At 40.5% G+C, this 25,987-nt stretch overlaps 1 protein-coding gene across 2 annotated transcripts; it reads right to left on the bottom strand.

Moving 5' to 3' along the window:
- Window positions 1-1,039: 1,039 nt before the first annotated feature.
- LOC149029116 (phragmoplastin DRP1E-like) lies at window positions 1,040-13,329 on the bottom strand. 2 transcript variants are annotated; one of them, XM_089140437.1, is made up of 15 exons: window positions 13,066-13,329; window positions 12,898-12,961; window positions 12,697-12,804; window positions 11,689-11,790; window positions 6,627-6,677; window positions 6,459-6,520; window positions 4,198-4,288; window positions 4,032-4,096; window positions 3,308-3,502; window positions 3,046-3,165; window positions 2,890-2,960; window positions 2,554-2,794; window positions 2,333-2,383; window positions 1,859-2,224; window positions 1,040-1,582 (listed from the first exon to the last, which is right to left on the bottom strand). In XM_089140437.1, the coding sequence occupies exons 1-15, from the start codon at window positions 13,204-13,206 to the stop codon at window positions 1,454-1,456; spliced, it is 1,857 nt and encodes a 618-aa protein (XP_088996563.1). In that variant the 5' UTR covers window positions 13,207-13,329; the 3' UTR covers window positions 1,040-1,453. The 2 variants fall into 2 exon arrangements, with proteins under 2 accessions (XP_088996563.1, XP_088996572.1); XM_089140446.1 differs by having other exon boundaries at window positions 1,041-1,582; window positions 2,554-2,779.
- Between the last annotated feature and the right edge of the window lie 12,658 nt (window positions 13,330-25,987).

Below are 25,987 nucleotides of genomic sequence, written 5' to 3'. Positions count from 1 at the left end.
GATTGTTTTCTTTGATGTAGAATGGGCAGGGTCAGCAGCTAATTGCCCTTCTATTACTGGTTATTGTACATTTCTTGGTAGAAATCTTGTAACTTGGAGGGGTAATAAGCAATCTATTTTTGTCCATTCTGGTGCGGAAGCAGACTAGAGCCATAGCCCACACATCTGTTGAGTTGATGTGGCTTTGTCTTTGTTGCAAGAAATGGGATTCCCAATTTCCAACACCATGAAAATGTTTGTGATAATCAAGCTGCTACTTATATTGCTAATAATCCAGTTTTTCATCAGAGAATGAAGCATATATATAGGGAGATTACCACTTTGTCCATGATGCAATCAAGAAGAAAATTATTGAAACTCCCTTTGTGAGTTCTACTAATCAACTAGGGTATTTGTTCACTGAAGCTCTATTTAATCCAAGTTTTTAGTCTATCAATTGCAAGCTAGGCATGGGGGACTGTATGCTCCAACTTGAGGGGGAGTGTTGGGAATGGGCATGCCTTGGATAGCCTTCGTTGGTGTTTATATCTACTTTCCTTTTAAGAAAAAGGTTTATTGGTCATGAAGAGTTAGATAGCATGGGAAGCTTCTATTTTCAACATAGTTTCTTTCTTTTTTTTATGTTCTTTCCTTTTTAGTACTTTCTATTTTTTGGTATTTTCTATTTTCTATTAGATCTACTCTAGGTTCCTTTTTGGGAGGGCAAGATAACTTGCTTCTCAAGTAGTAATTCAAACCACAGTATTATAAATAAAAAGGCTGTGATTCTAGGACTCTCTTGGTAGAATCGCAGCCTAGTGTCACTGGTTCTTCATCTTTTTCTTTTTGTCTGTTTTCTTCTTCATTCTCTTTCAAGTTCAGCTACTGTTTTGGTTGTTTAAAACTTATTTCCTAACAGCAGCCAATGTCTAACTATGACAATGAACCTTAATAAACCTCAGACAGAATAAAAAATTTACTATAATTTGGCAACTGCCTACTTTCGCCTGCAAGAACGAAAGACTTCACTTGCAAGTTGTTCCCTTTGCTTATTACCTAGGTTTTCCCAGGGACAATTAATAAAGAATCCAATACCCTAGCTCATATAATCAAGACCTCTAATTGACCTAAACCACATTCCAACTACAAAACATGTCCAACCCCAACAGCAGGATCCACCACCTGTTATTTTTCATTTTAGACATTGCCAGTGTAAAATTATTAAAACAAAATCATCTTATTGGGTCGATCCATGAGAGTTTATGTACAATGTGTAAGTATTCAAGCTCTACTTAACAACATACATCCCAAAATTTACACGTAAAAAGGAATCAAAATCTTATATTCTAAGAAATAATCAAAATCATATATCCTAAGTGCAAATCAAAATATATGCAACATGTGGTGATCAAACATCAACAGCCAGAGTGTTGAACTGAGTCTTATGGCAAATATTAACATCCATGTATTCATGTCATTGAGCCCATGACACAGAATCAACCTCATCCCTAGCTGCCCTATATAATTCAAGTCTCTTGGCACATTGCTGCCTCCTCTCCATCAAAGCTGGGTCCTCATCCAACAATCGCAAAAGTGGCCTCCCCTGCAAATGAAATGCACCAAGAAAAATTAGTCTAAACATAGCAAAACCTCATGCTTCAGATGAAAGAAGTTGCCAATAATTTGACAGAAGGTACATCGCTAAGAATTAGGTCCGATCACATTTTAGTTGGTACTTGGTGTTCTGGCAAAGGGCAACATAGTCCATAGAATTTGCAAGCCTCATGGCAACCTAACAGCTCATAGCAACAGTCACCTATTTTGACAGTATCCAAGACCAAAATCTCTCAAGCTATATGGTGAACAGTGTTGTGCTTACCTCTTTCCCCAATTGTGTATAGAAGTGAGTTAGTAAAGACAGCTTTGCCTCACGAACTTGACAGTAAACCACTGCCTTTGGGATGGTGTTCTTCAATGTCTCAGACACCATATTAATGTAAGAGGAGACATTTGATGCTATCCTTCTGTACTGGCCATCTGAATATCGATCAATGTTTGAAGCAGCAGGGTTCCCTCCTTTCTCAATCTCTTGTGGGAGCTTACGGAAGAAATCAACAGTAAGGTACGTTGCCTCCATGTCCACCAATCGCAGGGTTGTCTTCTTACTTTCATCCCGAAACCTCTCCAATGCTTCATTTGCAGCAGTTGCTAATTCGGCTTGGAGGGTGGGGAAACGCATCAACTCCTGACAAAATTAAAACATATCAAAATACCTTTTGATTTGATCAACTGAAAAATGTTTATGCAATATAAATAACCGGTACATGAAAAATGATATTCCAGATATCCCAACCTCAGTTTCTCCTATTGATTTCCTCACAAGTTCCTTCAAGACAAAGTGGACCTGCGACACAAGTTGTACAATTCACACATCAACTTGAATTAGACAGAAGATAACATTAAAGGCATGGCAATAATGACATCTTTAGAATTTCTTTTTTCATTTAAAGAAAATCATTAACAAAAAATTGTAGATGATCACAGAGTAAGGATGAAGAGTAGAAGACTACTAACAGCATCAACTGATGCTTCAGCAGGCCCTCTGAAGTATTGAAGAGATCCCTCAATGAGACGCCGGTAACCTTGTTCAGGAGCAATCAAATGAGGTTGGTAACCATCTGCTTCAGAAACCACCTTCTTTACATTCTGCAGGGATGTATATCGATCAAAGGGAAGCTTTCTTAAGGCAGCAGGAAGCTGGTTGTCGAAAACTCCATATATCCTATCACCTCCAGGGCGCCTGTAAGATGACCATCTAACTTTAAAATAATGCAAAGTTACACTTTCCCTCTGAATAAAGACCCGACTACAAAGCTTGGAATGTTTTGAGTAGAAGTATTTAGACATTACCCCCCATCTAGATGCTCCTTAAATACACGATCAAATGCTCGGCAGAGTGCTAAGATAGTATATAACTGAGCCTGAAACACAAAAATGCAGATTTTAATCACGAACTCAAATACATTTCACATTCAAAAATGATCAGATAAAATACAAATTCCTTACCCCTTCATCACTCGCAATAGGCCTACCGAGATGATCCATTTCCAATTCAAGTTCATCAATGGTTTTGTTTATTAAGGATGTAATGCTTGGTATACGTGCCCTTATTACAGATTCCAAATGCTGAAACCAACATAGCACATCAATTGACCATCAATTTCCAAAAGGTGTAAATAAAATTCAAAGTGAAACCATCCAAAATGCTGAGCCATTCTTGTAATTATTTTGGTTTCAAAGTGCAAATGAAGTAAGCTGACATGGATACCCTTGAGAGAAGCTTTGCAAGATATTCAGATCCCATTTTACTGGCCAAGTGCCCGTAGTCTGGACTGGAGGCAAAATATTCACGTTCCCTACGCCTTGCAGCAAGCATGTCAACATTTTTATTTATGTCAGCTTGTGAACGGTTCACAACTCCTACCCAAGGATGTTGCAACCGATAAGCTCTTCCTTCGAGAACCTTGAAAAATATTGAAGAATTATAAATATTTAGAAAGTAATCTTAGACCAGTGACGTTTTGCAATAGGTAAATACTCAACACATAAAAAATGTCCCTTACAAAGAAAAGTTGAAACTGAAGGATTTATTTTATTTATTATTTTTTTTTTGGGGGGGGGGGGGGAGGAGGAAGAAGCCAATACCAGAAGTAAAATTAGAAGTCCAGAACTTGTTATCCGTAACTCCTCAACTTAACATAATAAAACAACATAGACACTTATTATAGAAACTAACAGAGAAGAATAACGGTATCCAAAGAAAGAGAAGAGAAATCACACACATAATAATTTTGCTAGGTTCACAATATGGGTTATGTCCACGGCCAAGGAATGAGTTTCTCTGTTCTGTTGAAGAAATCACAAACCCTCTCATACACCTCCTTACAAGATCATACTCTAAATGTAGAGAAACCTTAATTCCCGATGCTACAGAAAAGTGAACAGTACTTCCTAAATTTAATGGAGGATCAGGCTTCACCATTAACACTTACATCCAATGCATTCGTTCCTTTGTCCATCAAATCTAGCTTTGTCAACACCCCAAAAGTTCTCTCACCTAATCTTGTCATATAAGAGTATGGTAAGACTTTGGAACAAGGGTGGCTGCTATTATGTGCACAGAAATTCCGTTTTGGAGTGAGAAACAGCAGACAATACCAGTTGGATCAACTTCTCTAGCAAGTTTAATTGCATCAGATGTTGCTACGTCCTGATTTGCTGGAGAGATTGCAAGGATGATGCTGTTAGGCTGCAAAAAAGATCCATCTTAGCAATTAGGGACAGCAAAAGAGTGAGAACTGAAATATGTAAACATATCTCAGTAGTCCTGTGAATCAAGTAGTCAAATCATAGCTCAAGAATCAGTTGTATTCAGCTGCATTTAAGAGGAAAATAATATATGTTGTTGGAACATTCAAACTATACATAATACTTTATCAAAGTTTAAAAGAGAAGGGTAAACCTTCAGAACTAGAAATCAATCGAATCCTCAGGCCAAACTAAACAAATAATAATAAATAAACACCTAAAAAACAAACAAACTTGTTAGAGTGCTGGGCACCTATAAACTTAAAATTTAGCATGCAAAGTCCATGAAATTTAAAGTATCAATATTTAAAAAGAATTTAAAAAAGAAGAAGGGAAAAAAGAACAGGACCATCTGCAACCTCCCTTATATTTACCCTATTGAAAACTATAGGAAACCTCTCATTATGTATTTGAAAATACTGGTTACAGAAGATGATAGTAAACCTCAAAAACACAGGGTAAAGTAGGAAGGCAATATAAATATAAAAAGATCTTCTATTAATTAGCCTCTTGGTACAAAATTATACAGAGCACTATGACTGAGTGCAAAGCTAATTCTTTGCCAAGTTATTAGGATAATTTAATGACTACAATATGTTGAATCTCAAAACTGACATCTCACTCATAGGAAATTCGATAGGAACCTCCTATCTGGACTAAGTTTGTATTACTGGAATAATCAAGGATGAACAAAGTAGTGATCACAGGGCAAGAAAATAAAGAATTAAACTTGGTTTTGATGGTGCCAGTCACCCCCTACAGAAAATGCCACCCAAAATTCTCACAAATTAACCTCCCCTCCTCTCCTCATGTACCCCCCCCCCCTTTTTTTATACCCCACCAAGTGCTGTTGGTTATGGTAACTCCCCATCCTCTCTTTCCTCCATGTGTCCTGCTTCCAGGAGCCTATCATTACCACCACTAAAATTCACCTTGTTCTCAAGGTGAGGTAAGGTCAGAGGCTTGTTCTTGACATGCTTGCTGCACAACCACGCCATATTCAGCATCAAGGATCCTTTGAATGATGTTCCCAATTGATGCAGTACAGTAAGTGATGGGTGCCCAAATCAAGAATACAGGGCTTCTGCCAAATATCTTGCTCATACTGTGTATCAGCTTTCTTCAAATTTTTGTTCCCTCCTGCTCTGTTCCTGCTTCAAACTGCGTGTATTCAATTATTCCATCAACTCTCCGGTATGGAATACTTTGTATTGAATATGTCAATGGGAAAAGGACCTCAACAGCTCCATTATTAATCCTCGCAGCAGCAATTTGTATTGGCTTCAGGCCATCCATAAACTTGGTGGTAGAACTGCAACTGTGCCAGTTTATGATAAAATTAGAAAAAGACAGAATTGTAATCTGGGAGCCCTTAAAAATCCTGGGAAGATGGATTTCAAATTTCGCCGCATTCAAGAGTTTAGGGCACATAACCAACTCCTTCAAAATGGTAGAAAGCCAGCGTTGATCATACGTCTTGCTTTCTTCAGTTTAAACCGCAAACACCAGCACATCCCTAGAGTTATTGTTCTCAATCCAAGCTTGGGTCAATGCCTCAGCAAATCCAATCCAAGTGCAGTTGGTTAAGGTAACCCCACCTTCTCTTTCCTCTTGATGGAAAAAAAAAAAAAAAACTCAAATCAATGACCAAGGGGGTTGGATTATGATGCCATTTGAATAGCTCCTTATGGAACATTCAAAATGCCTTCTAGAAAGCCACCTAGAAGATGTTTTTAAGATCTTCACGTAAGCTAAACATGACTCCATGATTATTAACTTTTCTAGAAAGCTGGGGGTTGAGGTTGGGGATCAATATTGAATTTCACAATCAGACTAGTATGATCCTATCAATCTTCATTCCTTCAGTTGTACTGACAGCTGACCATGTACAACAAGGTCGATATGAAGCTCAGAAATAAATCCTTCTGCAAGTTCCCCCCCCCCCCCCCCCCAAAAAAAAAAAAATAATAATAAATAAATAAATAAATAAATGAATAAAAAGAGATTGTGCAGATGTGTAATAGGGAAACAGAAAGAGATTTATAATTTCCACATCTTAAAAAGGCAGAAAACTCTGAGAAATCTTGCACTGGAGAATATTACTCCATTACCTTCTCAACATAAGAGCGAACCATGTTTTCAATGTCATTAACAATGCTGTCCGGTTGTCCTTCTGCCAACAGAAAAAATCTTTAAAAATGAAATTACACATTTATACCAAGCTTATCATGGAATCCTGCAGAAGGATTAATAGTATATAAGATGGAACAAAAACATACCTATTGCAACTTTTGTCAAACCAGGTAAGTCTATTAGTGTTAGGTTAACAACTGCACATAAATTCGACAACAAAAGTTGCATCAGATTGGAATAACTGACAGACAAAGAGAACAAGAAAAAGAAGAATTAAAAAAAAAAAAAAAAAAAAAAAAAAAAAAAAGAAAGGAAAGAAAGAAAGAAAGAAAGAAAGAAAGAGAGAGAGAGAGAGAGAGAGAGAGAGAGAGAGAGAGAGAAAGAAAGAAAGAATATAAAGGAAGATCAAATAAGGTAAAATGAGAAGAAAAAAAATGCAATCATATACGAATATAAAGGCAAGCCAGAGATAATTGGCAATGGCATAATGGAAGATGGACCAGAAAATACAATTTATGTACTTCAGTGGTGCAAAGAATAACACAACCAGTTCAAGAGCCATTGTTTAGTATTAGTGATAGGAATAAGTACTACATACCGGTTGACATGGGCAATGCTAATTCAGAGGGATCTCATCCCTCTTGTAGTCTTTTAGGAGAACTTGATGTAATTCCAGCATATCATTTCTATATCCACCAGCCCAGTCTGCCTGTTCCTCCCCCCTTCTCTCCACCTCTTCTAATTCCTTCTCACAGTCCTAAGAGTCTTCCACTTCTTTATGTTACTCTCAACGTTGTTTGTGATGGTCTGGTCGGCCTCTGTCCATCAGGTTTACTTGACTCTGAAATGGAAAAATGGCAGAACTGCTTAGCTGGTAGATTTCTTGGAAGCCGACAGCCCTTTAACATTGCAGAGTCGTCTCTTTCAATGCAAAATGGTTAAACCATTGGACAATGGTTAAACCATTGGACCATGGTTGCTTACTTCCTTAACAATGGCATTTTCCTCTTCCAATTCTCCGCCAAAGAGGATAAATTGAAAGCTATTGCGGGTAGTCCTTGGCATGTTGTGAAAAGCCCAATCTTTCTTCGCCAATGGGACCAAAATCTCAAGCTAAGCAAGAATGATTCCACTACATTCCGTTATGGATATCATTTGGAGTCTCCTCTCCACTACTTGCATGAGCTGGGTTTAAGCATCATGGTTAGGTTGTCCGTAAACCTCTTTACTCTGACAATAGAACAAAAACCACAGATTGCTTGTCCTTTGCCAGGATTTGCTTTCTGGTCCCGCCTGATGTTCCTCCCCCCAAACCTCTGTAACAATTATTGATAATAAGGGTTTTTGTTTCACCAGAAGATCTTGTTAACTTACTTCAACCTCAGTGCCTTACTTGCAAGATCATTGGTATATAACTGAAGCTTGGTTTGCAAAGAGGTGTGACAGAAGTACTACTTCTAATTCCCAGGTCCAAATGCATGTGAAGGAGAACTCTTGGGAGTACGATCTTCTCCTCTTGAGGTAAAACTTAACCATGGCCAGAAAAGAAGTAGCTCCCCCACCATCAGTTCAGGCCCTTTGATCCCTAGGTAGTCGCTGCAGCCTAGATAGTAGGCTGGTCCCCGTCATAGCACAGTCTTCCAATTCCCCTTGCTGAGCTGATTGACCATCTTCCCTCTCGCTTCTGTTGTTCAGGCCTTTTTTTGGAATGCAGGTAGTTCCTATATCCTCCAATGTCCTTCGCAGCATTGCTCCCACCTTGTCTGGCTGATCCTTGATGGATGATCCTCACTCCCTGTCCGATGTTCTGGCTTTTGACATACCTTCTGAGCAGTTTCACCTGCCTGCCTTGCTTCCTCCTTTAGTTCTTTTCCCCAGGCCTGGACCTTGTTACTATGAACCTAGGAATCTCTCAGTTACTCAAGACTTTGGCAAGCCATATCCTTACCATTAGATCCCCCACCCCCTGCTCTCCTTGCCTGTTGACTCTGCTTTGATCCATACGCTAGGTAAAGCTGTGCAGTCTTCTGTCCCTCTTTTCCTCTCTTGCGCAGATGGGGACAAGATGGAGCTAGTTGGTGGCAGGCCTGCATAAGATAATGGTGTAAATTTCAAAACTGCTTCATTGCAAATATCCCTTCCTTTTGATTCCTCAAATGGGGAGGGAAAACTTGGGGACATCGGGGTTTTGGGCCCACCAGTTGAGTTTGTGAGGGATGGGAAGCCTTAGATAATTCTCTTTTCTTGGGTGGTAGCAAACCAAATGCTCCTATGTGGTGAACTGATGGGGAGGGCATGCTTGAGGGAGTTACTTCATCTTATACCCTTTCTCAGCTAGGTGGTTGTAGGCAAAGCACCAGCACTTCCATGGGACATTACCATCCAGAAGGTGATTTTCTTGTTGACTTCCAAGTCTTGTAAGTATGCAAGGCACCAGAACTTCAGGTCTAGCTCTGTTTTTCTTTGTTTTGGTCTGGCCTTGTTGCTGCGTGATTGGAGCTCCTCTGTTTGTTTCTTTATCATACCTTCTTCTAGCGTTGCTGTAGGATTTGGTATTGTCTGTTGCTTCTTCTTTCCTCCTTGTATTCTCTCTTCTTCCTTCTTTGGAGGTTGTTTTCATAAATTCTCATTTGTCCAAGAAAAAGGTTGGCGTTCACAAACTGTTACATGAAAGTTCAACAATCCTATAGCCTCAAATGATAAAATTTCATTGACGGCCCAAAATATTTTAGAGGACTCTCACTGACACTGCCTATACCCTTATGTTTATAAAATCACAATTAATAGACCACCGTCCCATTAAAAATGGTGACATCTGATCGCTTTGAGATGTAAAGATTGATATACTGCCTACTTTGAGGTGAGCAATTGGCCTGAAGCAATATTCAATTATCAAAATTCATTCAGGTGACACCAGGTCTCGAATCATTAAGTTTAATCTTCACCGGGGAAAAAGGATTGCTTTTCTCCTTCCAAAGGCTCGCCCCTCTGTTCTAGGCCTTGAGATAATAGGCATTAACATATGGTCTCCTCAGATACATATGTTTGTATGTCCGTCCTATTTGGACCACCAAGGCCTCTATCAATTGTTGATAAAAAATTAAAACTACTTGCAAAATACTTAAAAAAAGATGTGCCAACATCTATATGCTTAAAAACATATTTGTCAAGCACCAGAAGAAAGAATCCTAATCTTAGGATCTTCAGATTCCATTCACATATTTATGCAGCTGGTAGAAGAACACACATTTCTGCTTATATCTGAGAGAGAAATGGAGTGGGTTGGCTTTTTTTGGGTCATAAACAATTGTGTTTCTGTCTAATAAAAACAGCAAGAGAAAACCATTAAAGGATATAGCCAAAGTGCGTGACTATATAACCCTCATCAAAACTAAACCTACTGCAACCCGTAAGGTATTTATTAAAACTTGTATATAGATCATCTACAACCAGTAGCCAATTAAATTTTAAAGATGGACAATGTTGGACCATTGACTCAGGTTCTCTTATCAGATAGGTCATCTTCATCTTCACTAATAGGGCTCATAGGTCCATCTCACATCTAGCTATCAGTCCCTCTGAATAAGGTACCGAACCTACATTTGAGTATTCAAAAACATAAACCCAAACAGCCATCACAAAGCAATTAAAATACTTTCATCCAACCTAGAAACCAATCCTTGCCGTTCAACAAATCCTAATTTCCTCATCATTAAAACCTTAACTCTATTTTCCTCTTTTTTCGTGTCAGTCTAAAGTCTAATTTTAAATTCTCCTTTCAATCTAAAACGATAAGCATGCTCGCCTGTTTGTTGCTTTGTTGGTGGAACCCCAAACCACCCTACTGAGGATAATCCACCTCTTATTTTTCTATTTTATATTTCATTAATTTAATTTCAATTGATTAACGGAAAGTTAGCTAAGACCTTCTTCCTTCTTTTAAATATCATGAACAGTTCATGTAGGTTGAGCACTTTTTTTTAGTAAATAGAGGATACGGGGAACGTTGAATAAGTCCAATTGTTTACTGGGTCGTAAAAACCTACTCTAAAATAAGGAATTACAAAAGAAAATTTCTCAACAAAGGTGAGCATTAAGAAGGATTGGACAACGAGATTTATTCCTTTTTCTGCTTCTTCTTCCAAAAGTACAGGATAACCCAAGGGATTGTGGGTCTTTTCTTACCAATTGGGCCCTTCACCACCCCAACGGGGCCCAAATGCTCAGTTCCAAACTCCAGCGTCCTCTTTATATGCCAAACCCCGACAAAGTAGGATTTCTTAACCCAAACCTTCAATTCTAGCAAGCGAAAAATAAAATAGAAGCACCCTAGTTTTCATACTTGAGATGTGATGAAGGTTTTCTCCTTCAAAAAAATATCTTCAATGTATAAATGTGCCCCCACAACAACAAGAAGCCTTGTCGCAACTAAATGGGGTTGGCTAAATTGATTTGCCTTCCGATCAGCTCTATTAGAGGCCACACTACATGGAAATGTGCCCTAACTATATATCAGTTTCCCGCCCTTTTTTTGTGTGTGTTCTTTCTATTTTTGGGCTGGGGCAGGAGGGAGGTTGTGTTTGGGGTGTAAAGTATATCAAGAAAATTTATTAATTGGTGTTTACAACCTTCAACTCCATAGGAGACTTTATGGTATACTATGGTATACAAAAGATACACTGTAATCCAGACCACATAAAGTCATGGGAGAGTTATCACCGATGACCAACTGAACATGCTCAACCAACAACGAATAGCCACCATACAATTCACAAATTTTTACATGATAACCTGTGCATCCTAACTTCATCAGAAACTCAAGCACATAACTAAGCAAACGTGAAAAGCAATATTCCTTTGTACAAATGGGAGAACTAAATAAGTTCCAAGACTTCCAATAATATTAGTACGCATCACATTAGAAGTAGGTTAAGCACAGAGAAGATGAAGAAAGAAGACTGAGAACAAGGGAGCAAAGAAAAGATGAAGAGAAGAAGAGATGGAAGGATGAGAGTAATGTGTATCTCTCCCCTGTCAATTAGCTTTATTTATAAATTCTGGGATTAGAAAAAGTTTCCTAATCCTGATTACATAAAGTTCCGAAGACTGATCACATACTATGGAAAGATAAGTAAAATAGAAAGTGCGAACCTACGCTGAAATAAAAAGTGAAATATCAGCAAGAAAACAAGGTTAGCATGCACATACCATTTGGGGAATAGATACTAAGATGGATGGGAATAGGAGAAATCTGCTTTGTCCTGCCAGTAATCCTATTAGTTTCTTCCTCAATTTCTCTGCGTACAGCATCTGCATCAGCAAATCAGATAGACAAGTGACCAATGAACTCCCACAAAAGAGAAGCAAAATATGTAGTACATTGGGTTTCAAACTTTCAGCAAATAATGATCTCCAGGTAAAGAAAAGAAAATGCGGATTATACAAAAGGTAATGTGGTTATTGCTCAGCTAAAGATGAATAAGAAACAAACACAGAAGACAACCAGTTAACTGAATGTTTCAAAGTTATATGTATGATTACCACCTCATAGAAAGACTTACAAGACACAATATTGTATCAGCAGCAATCTGATTTAGCAAAACAAATTTCCATAATTTATTTACCATTTAATTTTTATTTTTTTAAAATAATGAAATGAACCATTTGAAAATTAAAATTGCAAACACAATGCCACAACATCAACCTCTGATCCAGTATTCTTTTAACAAGGTGAGCGGAATCTTATGGGTAAATAAAAACAACAATTTCAGGCAACACTTCTGCTAATCTATTGGGAAAGAGATTCCTCTTGACACTGCACCCACCCACGCCCGGAGCTGGGTGTGAAACTAACAACGCAGCGCTGATAACACAGAAAGGACCACGAGTGCATCTAGTAATTTCACACGGGATTGTGTCTGAGTGCAGGTACATGCTACTGCCGGTGAATTGGCCTTCTGTCTCCCTGAATTGTATTTTTTTAATATCATTCCCTGCAAATGTGGCCTGAATGCCTGATACGGATGATACCTATTGGTGTAGCGTAACAAAATTTAAAACTACCTTTTGCTTTTAAACTGGATTAAAGCTTGAAAGGATTTAATTATAAATAAAAAAATAAAAAATCAGAGGCAATAAAATAATCGAGCTGCTCATGGAATAAAAAAGGCAATTTTCATCTGACTACAACAAAAAACAGGAGAATATCTTCAGTACCGAAGTCCATGAATCTCGTCTTTGGCAAATGAAGAAACTCAGCGTAGTCAGACTTTCCATCATCCGTCTTATGTAGTTGCAGGACTAAAGGTCGCCTGGTAACGATCCCTAGAAATACCATAAAACTACCAAATCATCCACCAAAACGATCAACAACATCACAGGGACCCAAGGAAGCAGAAGAATGTTTAGAACCCTAACCAGACCCACGAGGAAGAAAATCACGCCCAACGATGCTCTCAAGTACAGAAGATTTCCCAGAACTCTACAACCAAAACAAAATAAAAAACAGAACCAAAACAAAACACACAAGAAAGAAGAAAGATGAAAACAGAAAGAAAGAAAGCACGTTTAATTGAAATACGAGACCTGTCCTCCGACAACAGCGACGGAAGGAAGAGCTTCCCACAGCGACGAAAACGTGTTGGTATCGCCGCCGTAGTCACCGAGTACAGTACAAGCCCTCTGGATTCTGTTAACGAAACCTATCAAACTTTCCATGGTCGTCATCCTCAAAACCCTGATCTTAGTTTCCGAGAAGCAAAACCTGTAAACCTGAAGAATTCTACCGAAGAACGCGAGAGAGCAAGTATGAAAGTTTGACCGTTACAGAGGAGGGAAGACTTGAAAGGGGAGCCACTTGGAACTTGGAAGGCAGGGTGGCTAGCGTCATTTAATCTATACTTTATTTTACGCCTACAGTTTATTATTATTATTAGAGCAAATTGCATGGTGCCTTAAAACACTCACCCCCACTTTATGTTTAAAAAATACAAAGACTCCAAAATTATATTTTTATTTGATATATTTGTCAAATTTATCATCAAAACAGTTAAATCATTATTTATTTTCAAAAATATCTCAATAATAAATAGTGTCTAAAAGGTTTTCAGTGAAAAATTGGACAAATACATCCAATAAAAATCCAAGTCTGTGCTTTTTAAATCTGTGCTTTAAGGCCTCCATTTTATGGTGCTAGTACAATTTGCTCTTATTATTATTAACAGTATATATTGGGGAGGGGCATATTACACAATTGGCGGGGCTACGGATAACGTTTCAAATGGAGATCCCCGCCCATGCTCCTATCTTCCCGCACTCACAAAGGTATAGCTGACACAACTAGGTCTTGCATCAAGTCTTATGTAAAAAGATAAAGAGGGAAAGATGGACAGATTTTGGTGGGGAGAATGTGGATCCACCCTTAATGCGTCTCAGTTATTATTCAGATGCCGACAAAGCCCCTTCGGGTTCCAGAGACGATGAGTCCTGTAAGAAAGGTTAGACGCGGGCCGGCTCGTATGCCGAGCAGCTGCCTCCAATGGCTAAGTCAGACAATGAGCAACTTAAGATCCTGTGCAAGAGCTACACAAGATTATGTTCAGAGTGTATTGGATGCTTACCGGAGGGGTGAGTCCTTGTTTAAATAGTGTATGTGTTTCCTTTTCAGGGTTGGACATGTTCCCTCAACGAAAGCTGTTGTATCTTCGTTGACTACGCTCCCTTGTTGTCTATCCCGCTTTATCATCCTTGTAGTTGGCTTTCTATCTGGGGCGTTGTTGCCATATAGGTCCAGCGTAAGTGATGCTCTTCCTAAGTTAGTCGATGAAGGTCTCGACTGGGTATCGGGTTTAGCCCCCTCGGGTCTAACGGTGGTCGAGTACAAAACCTCCCATATCACTAGCCCCCTATCCCGTGTGATGATTGCTTCGTGCGGGATAGTATTTGGGACTTCCGTGGAGTTCCATTAATTGTTCCCGCCTGAGGTGGTTAACCGTTACGATGTTTGGGCTTCCTCAAAGATTGTGCCCAGTCTCGCGTTGCCACGTCAAATGACAGAGTAAGTGTTTATTATGGCAGCCTCAGGAAGGTCAAGCGTCTCTTCTTATGAACCGTTGATTCCGTTGCTTCACAAGCATTCAATCAAGATCATTAACTCCTCTTCCGATAGTATAAATATCCCCTTTCCATCTTTGTTTCAATGCATGCTTTCATCGCTCTCGACCAAGACTTGCTCCCAATTAGCTTTTTGAGTTCAACCTGATCTTTCACTAGTAAGTTTTCTTTCCCGATCATGATGCCAAAGGGTGGTATGCGGTTTGATCCCAATTTTCCCGTCCCAAAATATCGTGAGAGAAAACTTCGTCCCAATGAGGATTATGCTAGTGAGGGTGACAGTGGTCAGACAAGGGCTATCAACCTCATAGTGGATTGTCTAAAAGATTTGCATGAACAGTCCTTTGTTGAAATGTCTGGTAGTTCCTGAAGTGATGCTTCTCTCTCGATGATCCTAGGCCTTGTATAGAGATCGTCGAGTTAGTTGACCAGCTCAGGGCTAGTTCTTCTATTGTCCCGACTACCCAAAGTCCTAACCCCGAGATCCCGGTCGAGGAAGACTCAAACAAAGAGATCCCAGATGATAAATCTCCTTCAGAGGGTGCTTCTGAATCTAAGGATGAGTCGGCTACCCTTTCTGTTTCCGCCAATACCCTTCATCCCGAGTCAATAGCTATTTCTTCTCACGGTCCATCTACCTCCAGGATTGCTCCTTCCCGATCAAGAGCTTCTCTTCGACCGCCTTTTCAACGCCCGAGTGGTTTTTGGGGTGCTATTCCCCGCAAACCGGATAGGAAGAAGTTAGATACCCGAGCCTTCGCATTGGCCCAATCTCAGCCCCGAACCCCTTGGCATGTTGACTTTGTTCAAAATACATCGGGGCCTAAGTTCTACCCTTGCTCTCTTTCTTCTATTGACCTGGATAGGTTTCTTTCTTCTTTTTCTATTCCCAATGGTTATGAAATCATTGTCCCGAGTGACTCTGCTCGGGTAAATAGTCCCCCAAGCGGTTTCTATCCCCTTTACTATGATGCTTTCATCGGGGGGTTGCGTCTTCCTATGCACGAACTTTTTGTGGATGTTTTGAATCACGTTTCTATCAGCCCGTGCAACCTGAGCCCAAATAGTTGGCGTAATATCATTGGGTTTTCCGGTTTTTGCTATAACCTAGAGTAATCAGTCATAACTTCTTCGTTTGAAAGTCTAATTACTCTAAAATTCGAAGGGGAGTTCCCTAGAAACATACTAAGACTATCTATGAAGGTCTAAGTATCAAGCATGGTCAATGGAATGAGTTCTAATCGAACCATAAAAATTAGGGTTTTACTGAAGGCAGTCCGTGTATCTCACGAAAGGACTAGAGAGAATGGGGATTCACTCTAGGAAAGAAAGAATAGTATTTTAAAATCAAGAAAGGGTCTAATCATGAAAAAGAAATTAAGGTCTTCGAATGGATACCCATTCTTGAAGGTTACCCTAAAATTTCCCTTAAAAACAATCCAGAGTAGATTCTCAAGTAAAAGAGGGAAAAGGGATTCACCCAAAAATTATGGGGATAGAAGGAAAGGTTGTAACAATGGCGTGAGACCTTCCTCGCAATCATTGAGGTAGATAGAACACAAGGGGAGAGTAACTCATGGTCTCATGCCGGATCAAAATATAGAAAACCCACCATATGGCTTCAAGGAAACATAGAGTAAATGGGGATTCACTCTAAGACTATGAGGATTAGAGAATAGGTCATTACAGAAATGTAATACCTTCCTCACAATCAAAACAATTAGAAGAAATAGTAGAGAGAATAGATCTAGAGAGAAACAGATCGACTACTAACCTTGAAGAAAGAAGATTTGATGAAGGAACTCTAACGGATGCTTGGGGATCTTCCTTGGCTTTGAAGAGGAGGTTTTAAGGTCCTTCCCACATTCTCTAGAGGCTTAGGAACATAATGGGGGTGATTACCACGAAATTCCAATAAATAGAGCATCAAAACCCTAAAAAAATAGAGTTTTACAAAACTGCCCCTGCCTGTGGGTCGATTGGCCCAGTCGACCCAGGTTGACAGCAAGCCTAGATCAGGGAATTGAAGCTCCAAACCTCAAAATTTTCAATGGGGCTTCTCCCAACTCAACAAGCAACTTACCTAGCATTGAGGGACCTTCCAAAACATGTCCAACTAGGCCTCAAGTCCATCAACCAAACTCTTCAACATTAAGATGTAGTTCATCTCCAAAATAGAAAAGGTTTCCAAGTAGGGAACTCCATCATCAATTTCCACGGGTTTTTATTCAAACACCATGTCTTCCACTGAGATGGCCCACAAGGTCTTCTTCCTTCACTTCGAGTCTTTGGATCTACACTAAGGGAGAGGTCTGACCTGACTTCCTAGGACCTTCCAAAGATAACAACACTGTACTCAAGGTCCAACTTCAAGGTTAAACATCAATCAAGCTCTTCTTCATCCAAAACAAATAGGGTGTCCAGGTTAGGGTTAGGTGGGATTCACAATCACCTTCACTAGCATAGCCCTCCCGGGCAAGAAGAACCTTATTTCTCGGATTCTTAGGCAGGTTGAACTTAAATCTATAGTCGGGACCCAAACCATGTCTTTGAGGCATGATTAAAGAACTTACTGATCGGGAAGGAATGAAGATGGTTGAGAGCTAAGATCAATTGGGAGCTTGGTTGAGAGAAATAGAAGCAACGTATGGCAAATGATAATGAAAGGGGGTATTTATACCGCCGAAAGAAGAGGAAACAATCTCAATCAAACGGTTGAAAAATGACGCGATCAATGGTCCAAATTGCGGGACGCTTGAGCTTCTCGATAGAGTCATTATGGCCAACGGCCTTGTCAGATGACATGGTGGCACCAGACTAGGGCTACCACCTAGTGTCACATCCACCCAGCCGGTACCCTATCTGGCATACCCGAGTGTGTGATCCACAGTCCCAAAGATCTAGTATTTCGAGGAAATCGTCCTCCCACATTTACAATAATATAATCGAGAACAAGATTTAAATCAAAGTTAACTATATTAAACAAAAGATCAAGATAAGGTTCAAGAATACAATCAGAGTGCATAAAAATGATACCAATAGAATAAATCAAATGTAGAGTGTAGCGGAAATATACTTTACAGTAGTAGCGGAAAAGTAGATAGCACTAGCCGACTTTGTAGTAGAGACTACTGCACCAATGGAAGAAGTTGCCGAACCCACTATCCCGACCATTTGGAAGGTATATGTGGATGGTTTGAGTAACAAGCAGGGAGCAGGTGCTGGAATTCTCCTGAAGAGTCCGGCAGGATTTATTATTCGGTATGCATTGAGATTTGCATTCGAAGCAAGTAATAACGAGGCGGAGTACGAAGCCCTAAAAGCTGGACTTAGATTGTCAAAAGCATTGGCGATAGCAGACGTAACTATTTATAATGACTCACAGCTTATTGTCAATCAAGTACAAGGGGAGTATGGCGTTAAAGAACCCCGGTTACAGAAATACCAAGAGATTGTGCAAGCATTGCAGAAAGAGTTCAAGAATCTGAAAGTATGTCAGATTCCAAGAAAAGAAAAGACAATGGCAGATGAGCTATCCTGATTAGCCAATGCCAAAGAAAAGAATTTAGACCCTTCGGTCTACATAGAAGAGATAACATTTCCAAGTTATCACGAGAAGGAAATTTCCTATATTGAAGCGGAGCGTTGCTGGATGGATCCAATAGTCGAATATCTGAGAGATGATAAACTACCAGAGGATCCGAAAGAGGCGAGATTAATCAAAGTGCGATCAGCGCGATTCATTATGCATAATGGAAGGCTATACAGAAGATCTTATTCTGGACCCCTTCTGAGATGTTTGGGTCCTGAGGGATCGGAATCAGCTCTAGCTGAGGTGCATGAAGGAATTTGTGGTGCTCACATGGGAGGTCGGGCCCTGGCACACAAAATTCTGAGGCTTGGGTTGTATTGGCCTAAGCTCCAGCAAGCTGCTATGGAATATGTTCGCTGGTGTAGCAATTGTCAAATTCATGCTACGGTACCTAAACACCCAGCTAAAACCATGACTTCGATTCTAGATCCCATCCCTTTTGCGATGTGGGGAATCGATATCATGGGCAAATTCACCAAGGCGTCAGGCAGAACAGAGTATCTTATAGTAGCAATCGATTACTTCACCAAATGGGTCGAGGCTAGCGCCCTGGCAACCATCACTGAGAGAAAAGTGGAGAAGTTCGTGCTTGAGTCAATTATATATTGGTTCGGGATGCCAAAAATAATTGTGACATATCATGGCACTCAATTCGACTGTCCACAATTTGAGCAATTCTGTGGAACTTATTTGATTGAGCATCGTATGTCATCAATGGCATACCCCCAAAGCAATGGTCAAGTAGAAGTTACAAACTGAACGCTACTTGAGGGAATAAAGAGAAGACTCGAAGCTGACAAAGCCTTGTGGGTTGAAGAATTGCAGAATGTACTGCGGGCCTACCAAACTACGGTTCGGACACCCACAAGAGAATCTCCTTTTAAACTGGCTTACAGATCTGAAGCATTGGCACCTGTCGAAGTAATGGCTGGAACACTGTGGGATAGAGAATTCGAAGAAAAAGCGAACGAACAAGGACTACTAAATAGCCTTGATTTGTTGGATGAAGTTCGTGCAAAAGCAATAGCATGAACTCAACATTATCAACGAAGGATAGCATCACATTATAATACCAGAGTGAAGAATCGTCGGTACATAGCAGGAGACTTGGTATTGAGAAATACCTTAGCTTCAGATCCACGCCATCAAAGGAAATTGGACCCTTCATGGGAAGGACCATATATGGTTATTAAACCAGTCGGTTCGGGGGCTTACAAGCTGAAGAACATGACAACCCAAAAAGAGTTGAATCGTTCGTGGAATGCTAGGCATCTGAAGAAATATTATCCTTGAAGATTATCATTTTCGTTCATGATGTAACAAATTTCAACTCAATCAATACAATTAGTTTTCAACATATTGTCTTTTGATTGGGGGGCATCATACAACACTCAAGAACAGATCCAGCGGACAAAATCAAAAGGCATCGGTTTAAAACCCGAGTGAGTTCCTTCTACAAGGCATCGGTTTAAAACCCGAGTGATTTCCTTCTCAGACTTATTGAATTTTTCCAAAAATTCTTAAGTATAGGCATCGGTTTAAAACCCGAGTGAGTTCCTTCTACAAGGCATTGGTTTAAAACCCGAGTGAGTTCCTTCTCAGACTTAGTGAATTTCTTCAGAAAACTCTAAGTGAAGGCATTGTTTTAAACAACTAAGACCTACTGCAAACAATGACTCAAGTGAGTGACAAAGTTCAAAGATGGAGTTAATTCTATATTCCTTTAAATGACTAGAAGGGGCCAACCTTTACATCAAACATACATATGAGATAACAAGTGTTGGGGTACAATCTTCATTCGGTCAAAAAGGAAAGTCATCATCGGTGATCATCAGGAATTCAAATAACTTTGTCAGAGGCAACACAGAGTCAAGAAGCAACACAGATTCAAGAAGAAGAAGAAGAACAGAGTCGGGAAAACATAGGTTACTAAAATCCTCTGTAATTCCATACTCTTTATCCAGCTTGACCGGGAGAAGTCTGATCTTTGATCAAACCTGCATTCAAGGCAAGCTCTTCATAGTTGAATCCTTTCAGGGGAGAATAGGGAGGAGAATCGTCGAGATGATGCATTATTTCCGGATCTGGAGGTGAAAGGTCTGTCGGATCCTCGGACCAGGGAGGAAGAGGAAGTCCCAGCTTTGCAAACACTTCAGGATGACAGTTGGTGCGGTAGGGAGTCGTGTTGAAATAAGGATTTCTCCTTAATATCGATTCCCATACTTTGTTTTCGCCATCCCTGTATGCCTGCAAGTTATAAGCGTTCAACATATCAACAAAGGGCTTAATGTGCAAATACTTGAAGATGCAAGCCCTGCGAACATCAGTTGGGAGGGACTCGGGCAAAGGGATAACAGCTTGGTTTTGGGGTAACGCTTCAGACCCTTTCACCCCTGGCTTCCCTGCTTCCTGTTCCAGCCGACAGATCTTCTCCCTAGCATCATCCAAATCCGAATGAAGACGTTCGGTCTCGGAATTCTTCTCTCGTGCAATCTCCCAAGCTCGGTTTCCAAGACGAGCAATCTCAGCGTCTTTGGCTTTGGAGTCTTCTCAAAGACCGAGTGAGCCTGGAAACTTCATCACTCAGTCTTTGAGTCTAGAGGCTGCTTCCACTTGGTTGTGGAAGTTACCAGTGAGACTCCTGCAATAACTTCAGAGTTAGTCAAGAGCAAAAGAAAAATCTTCGGAACATAAGGTAATGAAGAAAAACTTACATCACCAGAGATTTCATGAAATCTCTGTCTGGGATTGTGGAGAGGGCTTTGTTCTCAGCAGGCATCTGAACAGCAGTGCACCATTCCAATGCCTTGTCAAAATCGCCTGTCACCAAGTCAGACCTCTTCAACGACCAAGAAGGATGATATACATCATCAGCCAACCTAGGGAGCTTCCTAGTGGCAAAATCCTCCAGCTCCAAGGAAGGAGCGGAGTAGGATGCCAAACAAGCACTACAGTTGGAAATAGAAGCGGCACCAGCAGGGACCGCATCTTCCTCAGATGCCCGAAGGGTCTTCATCATGGAAGACCGAATGATATCTTTGGCAGGGGCATTGTGAAACCCAGCCCTAACCTTGACCCGGAAACCCTGTTGTTTGTAGGTCCGACAACCTGAAGTAAGGCAAGAAGTCAGCTTTGGGCCATTTCAGTAGAAGACTTGGTGGCTAGATTGAATTCCATGAGTGTTGATGTCAGTGTTCCATTTATGGAACTACATCCTGTTGAAGATCAGATTAGTTGATGGACTTGGAGTGCTCTCTGTATTGGTTCGAAGGCATTTCTACCTACTAGGTAAGTCACTTTAGGTGTGTGCAAAACCCCGTTATGTTTGGACTTGATCTGAGCCTTCAAATCCACTGTTTGAACTTGCTGTCCTGATTGGTCGATTGGACCAATCGACCAATCCAATCGACCAATTGGTTCTGTTTTTACTAATTAGGTCATGGCTACTCTATTTAAGTCTAATCTTGGGATTACTCCACCTCATCTGCCTCCTAAGCCTCTGGAACGAGTTAGAACTCCATTCTAATCAATTTCCTTGCATCCTTGGTTGATATCTCGCAAGAACTCAAGTAAATTCCTTCCTCCTGCAACAAAGGTATGTCTACGCTCTCTTTTCTTTTACATCTCTGAATTTCTTTTCTTTATTATTGTTCTTGATTGAGATCAGGAAGGAGATGCTGCATTCTTGCAACCATCTATTCCATGATCTCATTCTATTCTTTGAGATCTATGATCATTGTCATGATCTCAACCCTAGCCGAATATTTTCTTGAAACCCTAACCCTTGTATGATATTTCTGGAAACCTTTGGTAACCTCCCATGCGAGGGAAACCTCATGGGTAATATTTATCTTAATCTAAATTTGATCTTTCTATGGTTTTCTTGTTGTTATTGGCCAATCATTATTCCCTTTCATCCTGTGATCTCAACCTTTCCATGGGAGCCATAAAAGGTTGAAACCCTAGTTTCTTGGGTCAAATCAAGAACACATATTTTGACCATGACTTGATATTTTATCTTCCCATATGATTCTAATACATCCTAGGAATTTCCCCTTCGAATTTCGGATCAATCCGACTTCAAACGAAGAAGTTATGACCAATCTAAATTCTGCAATTCTGTACTGACTCGATTGGTCGACTGCTTGGTCGACTGGGTCAGTAGACCAAGGCACTCGACCAATGAAGGCAGTAGCTTCAATTTTCACTCTGTTTGATTCGTTTGCTCTCTGATCTTTTAGGCATCTTCCTAATGTTGTATCTATGCTTGTTAGGGGTTTATTTGTCAAGTTTGGTGTCTCTCTCTTTGATCTTTGGATTATCTTCGGCGATAGTCAAGGTTAGGACAGTTATTCCTTAATTACATAGATCGCATACTCTCTGGTTTCTACCTTATGAAACTATGAGTTTGTTTACTGTTCTTATATTTTATACTTTTGATGTACTACTGTAACTACAGTAGCACTTCACTTATGTTTTCTTTTATTATTTAAGCTTATATGAATTGCTTATTACTATATTGTTTAACGATTAGCTTATGCTTTTACATTCTCTTTTATATGATGAATTGTTGGTTGTGTATGACATGACTGATCTGAGAATGTGTTTGACTAGGTATGGTTTGGGATTGAGAGGTGTCCTTTTGACACTTCTGTCCTTGGACATTATCGGAAATAGTATGGGATGTTTCCGGGTTGCCCATTGACGCTTTCCCGAATCATTGGTTGTCATACCTAGGGCTGTCTAGCAGTGTTTGGCTAGGATGTCCCCGTTATATCAGACCCAAATCGGAAGGGTATTGAGACCAAACGACCCGTGGTAGCAGTGTGATTCACGGGTGCTTAAGACCAGTAACCAACCCGTGAGAGGACGAGAATCATATTGTGGGCTATTTATTGGAGGGTTGCATATGGCTAGACTTGGGCTCATGGGCGCTTAAGATCGGTAACCAACCCGTGAGAGGACATGAGAGATTCTTGTTTACCATATGTGGATAACCAATAGGGTTGATGAGTCCGTAGTCCGGGACTATTAGGACTCTAGTGGAAAGGATACCGGAAAGGATCGCCCGGGGTGAAGAATGGAGGTATCTGGACCTGAGTTGATGTAACTGAGTAGATGACTTGCATTGGGCTAGGCTTTACCTTGACATGCGCCAGTACTTAGACCAAATGGTGATGTGAGAGAGTGGTGACTTAACCCCCAGCCATGGATTGTCCCGAGGGATGCCGGACCCACTACCAACAGGAGCCGAGTGACTGACCTACCCAAAGAAGTATGGTGCTATGACTTAAAGCATGTCTGCCAATAGAGACCAGCATACATAGAGTTTAGATGCATACATAGAGTTTAGATGCATACATACGTTATCTGTTTCATATTGCATTGCATCTTGTTATGTTCTGCCACATGTTATTTATGTTGTTATGGATTAACTACCTTACTGAGTTTCTTCGAAACTCATTCCTTTTTGTACAATCTCTTGTTAGACTATTCTACAGGTACTGACTACTATGAAGAACAGTACGATGAAGCGCAAGCCGAAGAAGCGTATTACACGCAAGGTGTTGGCCACAATCAAGATTACTTTGATGATCCCTCAGGCGATCACATTTTGTACTACGATTAGATGCAACGTGGAATTGGAACTGTTGGATTGATGAAGTCCACTATTTTGAAGATATCATCTATAGGATAGAAGACTCTTAGTTTAGTTATCTTTCTTATTTTCTTTTGTTTAAGTTGTTATTCCTTTTAGACTTATACTACGTTTCGCTGTATTTGTGGAGGGAGTTTCTGCCTCTCTCTACTTCTTTTGATATCTTCGGATATCTGGTATCATTTTCCGCACTCTGATCATATTGTTTATTCATTTCTTGATTTGAATCTTTGTTTATAATATTTAAACCTTGATTATTTCCTGTTTATGATTATGTTATTGTGTATGTGGGAGGATGATTTCCTCGATACTTGATCTTCAGGGCTGTGGATCACACTCTCGGGTATGCCAGTTAGGGTACCGGCTGGGGGGATGTGACAGAGTGGTATCAGAGCCCAAAGTTCAAGGAAATCCTAACCACAGAAAACAATAACGGAACATTCCTGAGTCATAGATCCAGAAATGACTCATCTATTCTTAGAGGTGAGTAATAGAACACTTGGATTAGAAACTTAATCAATGAAGCATAACTGAATATTTCTGAATAACATACCATAATTATACTTAAACAATTGCCACTTAATGCAATAAAAGAAAAGTGCATAATACACAATAATAAAGTGAAACAAAAAGAACTTCATTAACTTTAAGAAAAGTTTACATCAGATAATGCATAAATGGAAGTCCTAAGTACAGTCTATCTAGGTGATCTCCTATGATCTCTGAATGCTCTGAAGTCCTCTGCTAGCTGAGTCACCTGATACTCTATCCTATCCTGTCGTGACTCCATCCTCTCATACATCTGCTCCTGTCTGACCTCCATCCTCTCCAGCATGGAAGTCATCGATCTCATCTGTACACCAAGATCTGAAGTCTCTGGAACTGCATGAGACGGACCCCCTGTCTCAAAGTGTGATGAAGGAGGAAACTTGTGATGCTCCGGCTCAGCCTCGTGCATCTCTGTATCATCTCCGGCTTGATCATCACTATCAGGACCGACATCCTCTGACTCCTGCTCCTCCTCCTCTGTCTCCTCATCATCCTCACCCTCTGGACTAGGAGATCTCACTGTAAGTCTCAGCCTCATCTGACGAATGGTCCTAGTCCTGATCGTGTATCCCAGTGAACCAGTGTCCACTGGTGTATCCTCGAAACTCACTCCGAAGTGCCTGAAGATCAAAGTGAGAAGCCTCCCATAGAAAAGGTTCCGCATGCTAGGCCGCAAAACCAGATCCAGCATGACCTGCTGAATGATGTAAGAAAGGTCTATCTCGAAGCCCATGTAGATGTGGTAGATGACTAAGGCCTCCATCACTATGACCCGATGGTGATGTCTAGCCTTCAGCATAATGTTTCGGCCGACAATGTGACCGATAATCCGTGCTGAATCTGTCATCTGCCGCTGTTCCACGGAGTGTGGCATTGGCGATCATCCCATAGTGTAGTGCAAATCTCGTGCAGCTCATACGGCATCAAGTAACTGTCGATCCCTGCTCCCGCAGGTATCCACATGCACTGTCGTGGATAGTAAGGAACCCGCAAGATCTCAGCCAATGATTTTGTGGAGAAGTGGATCTGAGTCTGAAAGACCCTGCTCCTGAGGACTAGCCGAAGAGGATGTCCTGGACCTCTAGACTCCTCTGTAGATGTAAGGTTGCTAAAGAACAACCTCACTAGCTCCGGATATACCGGCAAATCCTCGGTGAAGAGATGTGTCCATTGCATAGTGTCGAATCTTTGTCGAATCCTGAAAACTCTAAGCTGACGAAGGTGAAGTAGACGTCCCAGCTCGATCTGCAGACTACTGAAGTAGGCCTCGTACAAGAATGCGGCCTGTGGAGTGTCGAATCTGTCTGGTCTCCGAACCTCCTGTCTAGGCTCTGAAGGAACCTGACCTCTACCTCTGAGTGCACCTACGATGCGACCTCGACCTCGTCCTCGTCCTCCCCTCGGCATAGTGTATGTTTGTGGAAGAAACAAAAGACATTGTTTTTGTTAGTGCTATTTCAAGATTTCAGCCAAAAGGGTATTTTCGTAATTTTTCGGAAAATTTCACATTTGGGGAAAATTTGATTTGAAGATACTAGCATGTGCACAATTCTTGGAATTGCATGGCTATGAAGTTAATTTGAAGGAAATTGACC

The sequence above is a fragment of the Hakea prostrata genome, chromosome 1, assembly GCF_041222555.1.
Source record: "Hakea prostrata isolate BN-2017 chromosome 1, UWA_Hpros_2, whole genome shotgun sequence".
In the NCBI taxonomy this organism is placed as follows: Eukaryota; Viridiplantae; Streptophyta; class Magnoliopsida; order Proteales; family Proteaceae; genus Hakea; species Hakea prostrata.
The sequence above is the reverse complement of the archived record's forward strand: the minus strand, read 5'-3'. Positions and strand labels throughout refer to the sequence as shown.

Bases quoted from the DNA above. Each gene is read 5' to 3' on its own strand.
- LOC149029116 (XM_089140437.1), bottom strand. From the start codon at position 13,206: ATGACGACCATGGAAAGTTTGATAGGTTTCGTTAACAGAATCCAGAGG. The intron at 6,678-11,688 runs GTATGTGCATGC...ATTTATGTGCAG, and splicing joins TAGTATCTATTCCCCAAATG to TTGTTAACCTAACACTAATA. The intron at 4,097-4,197 runs GTATTGTCTGCT...TGACAAGATTAG, and splicing joins TAGAGAAGTTGATCCAACTG to GTGAGAGAACTTTTGGGGTG.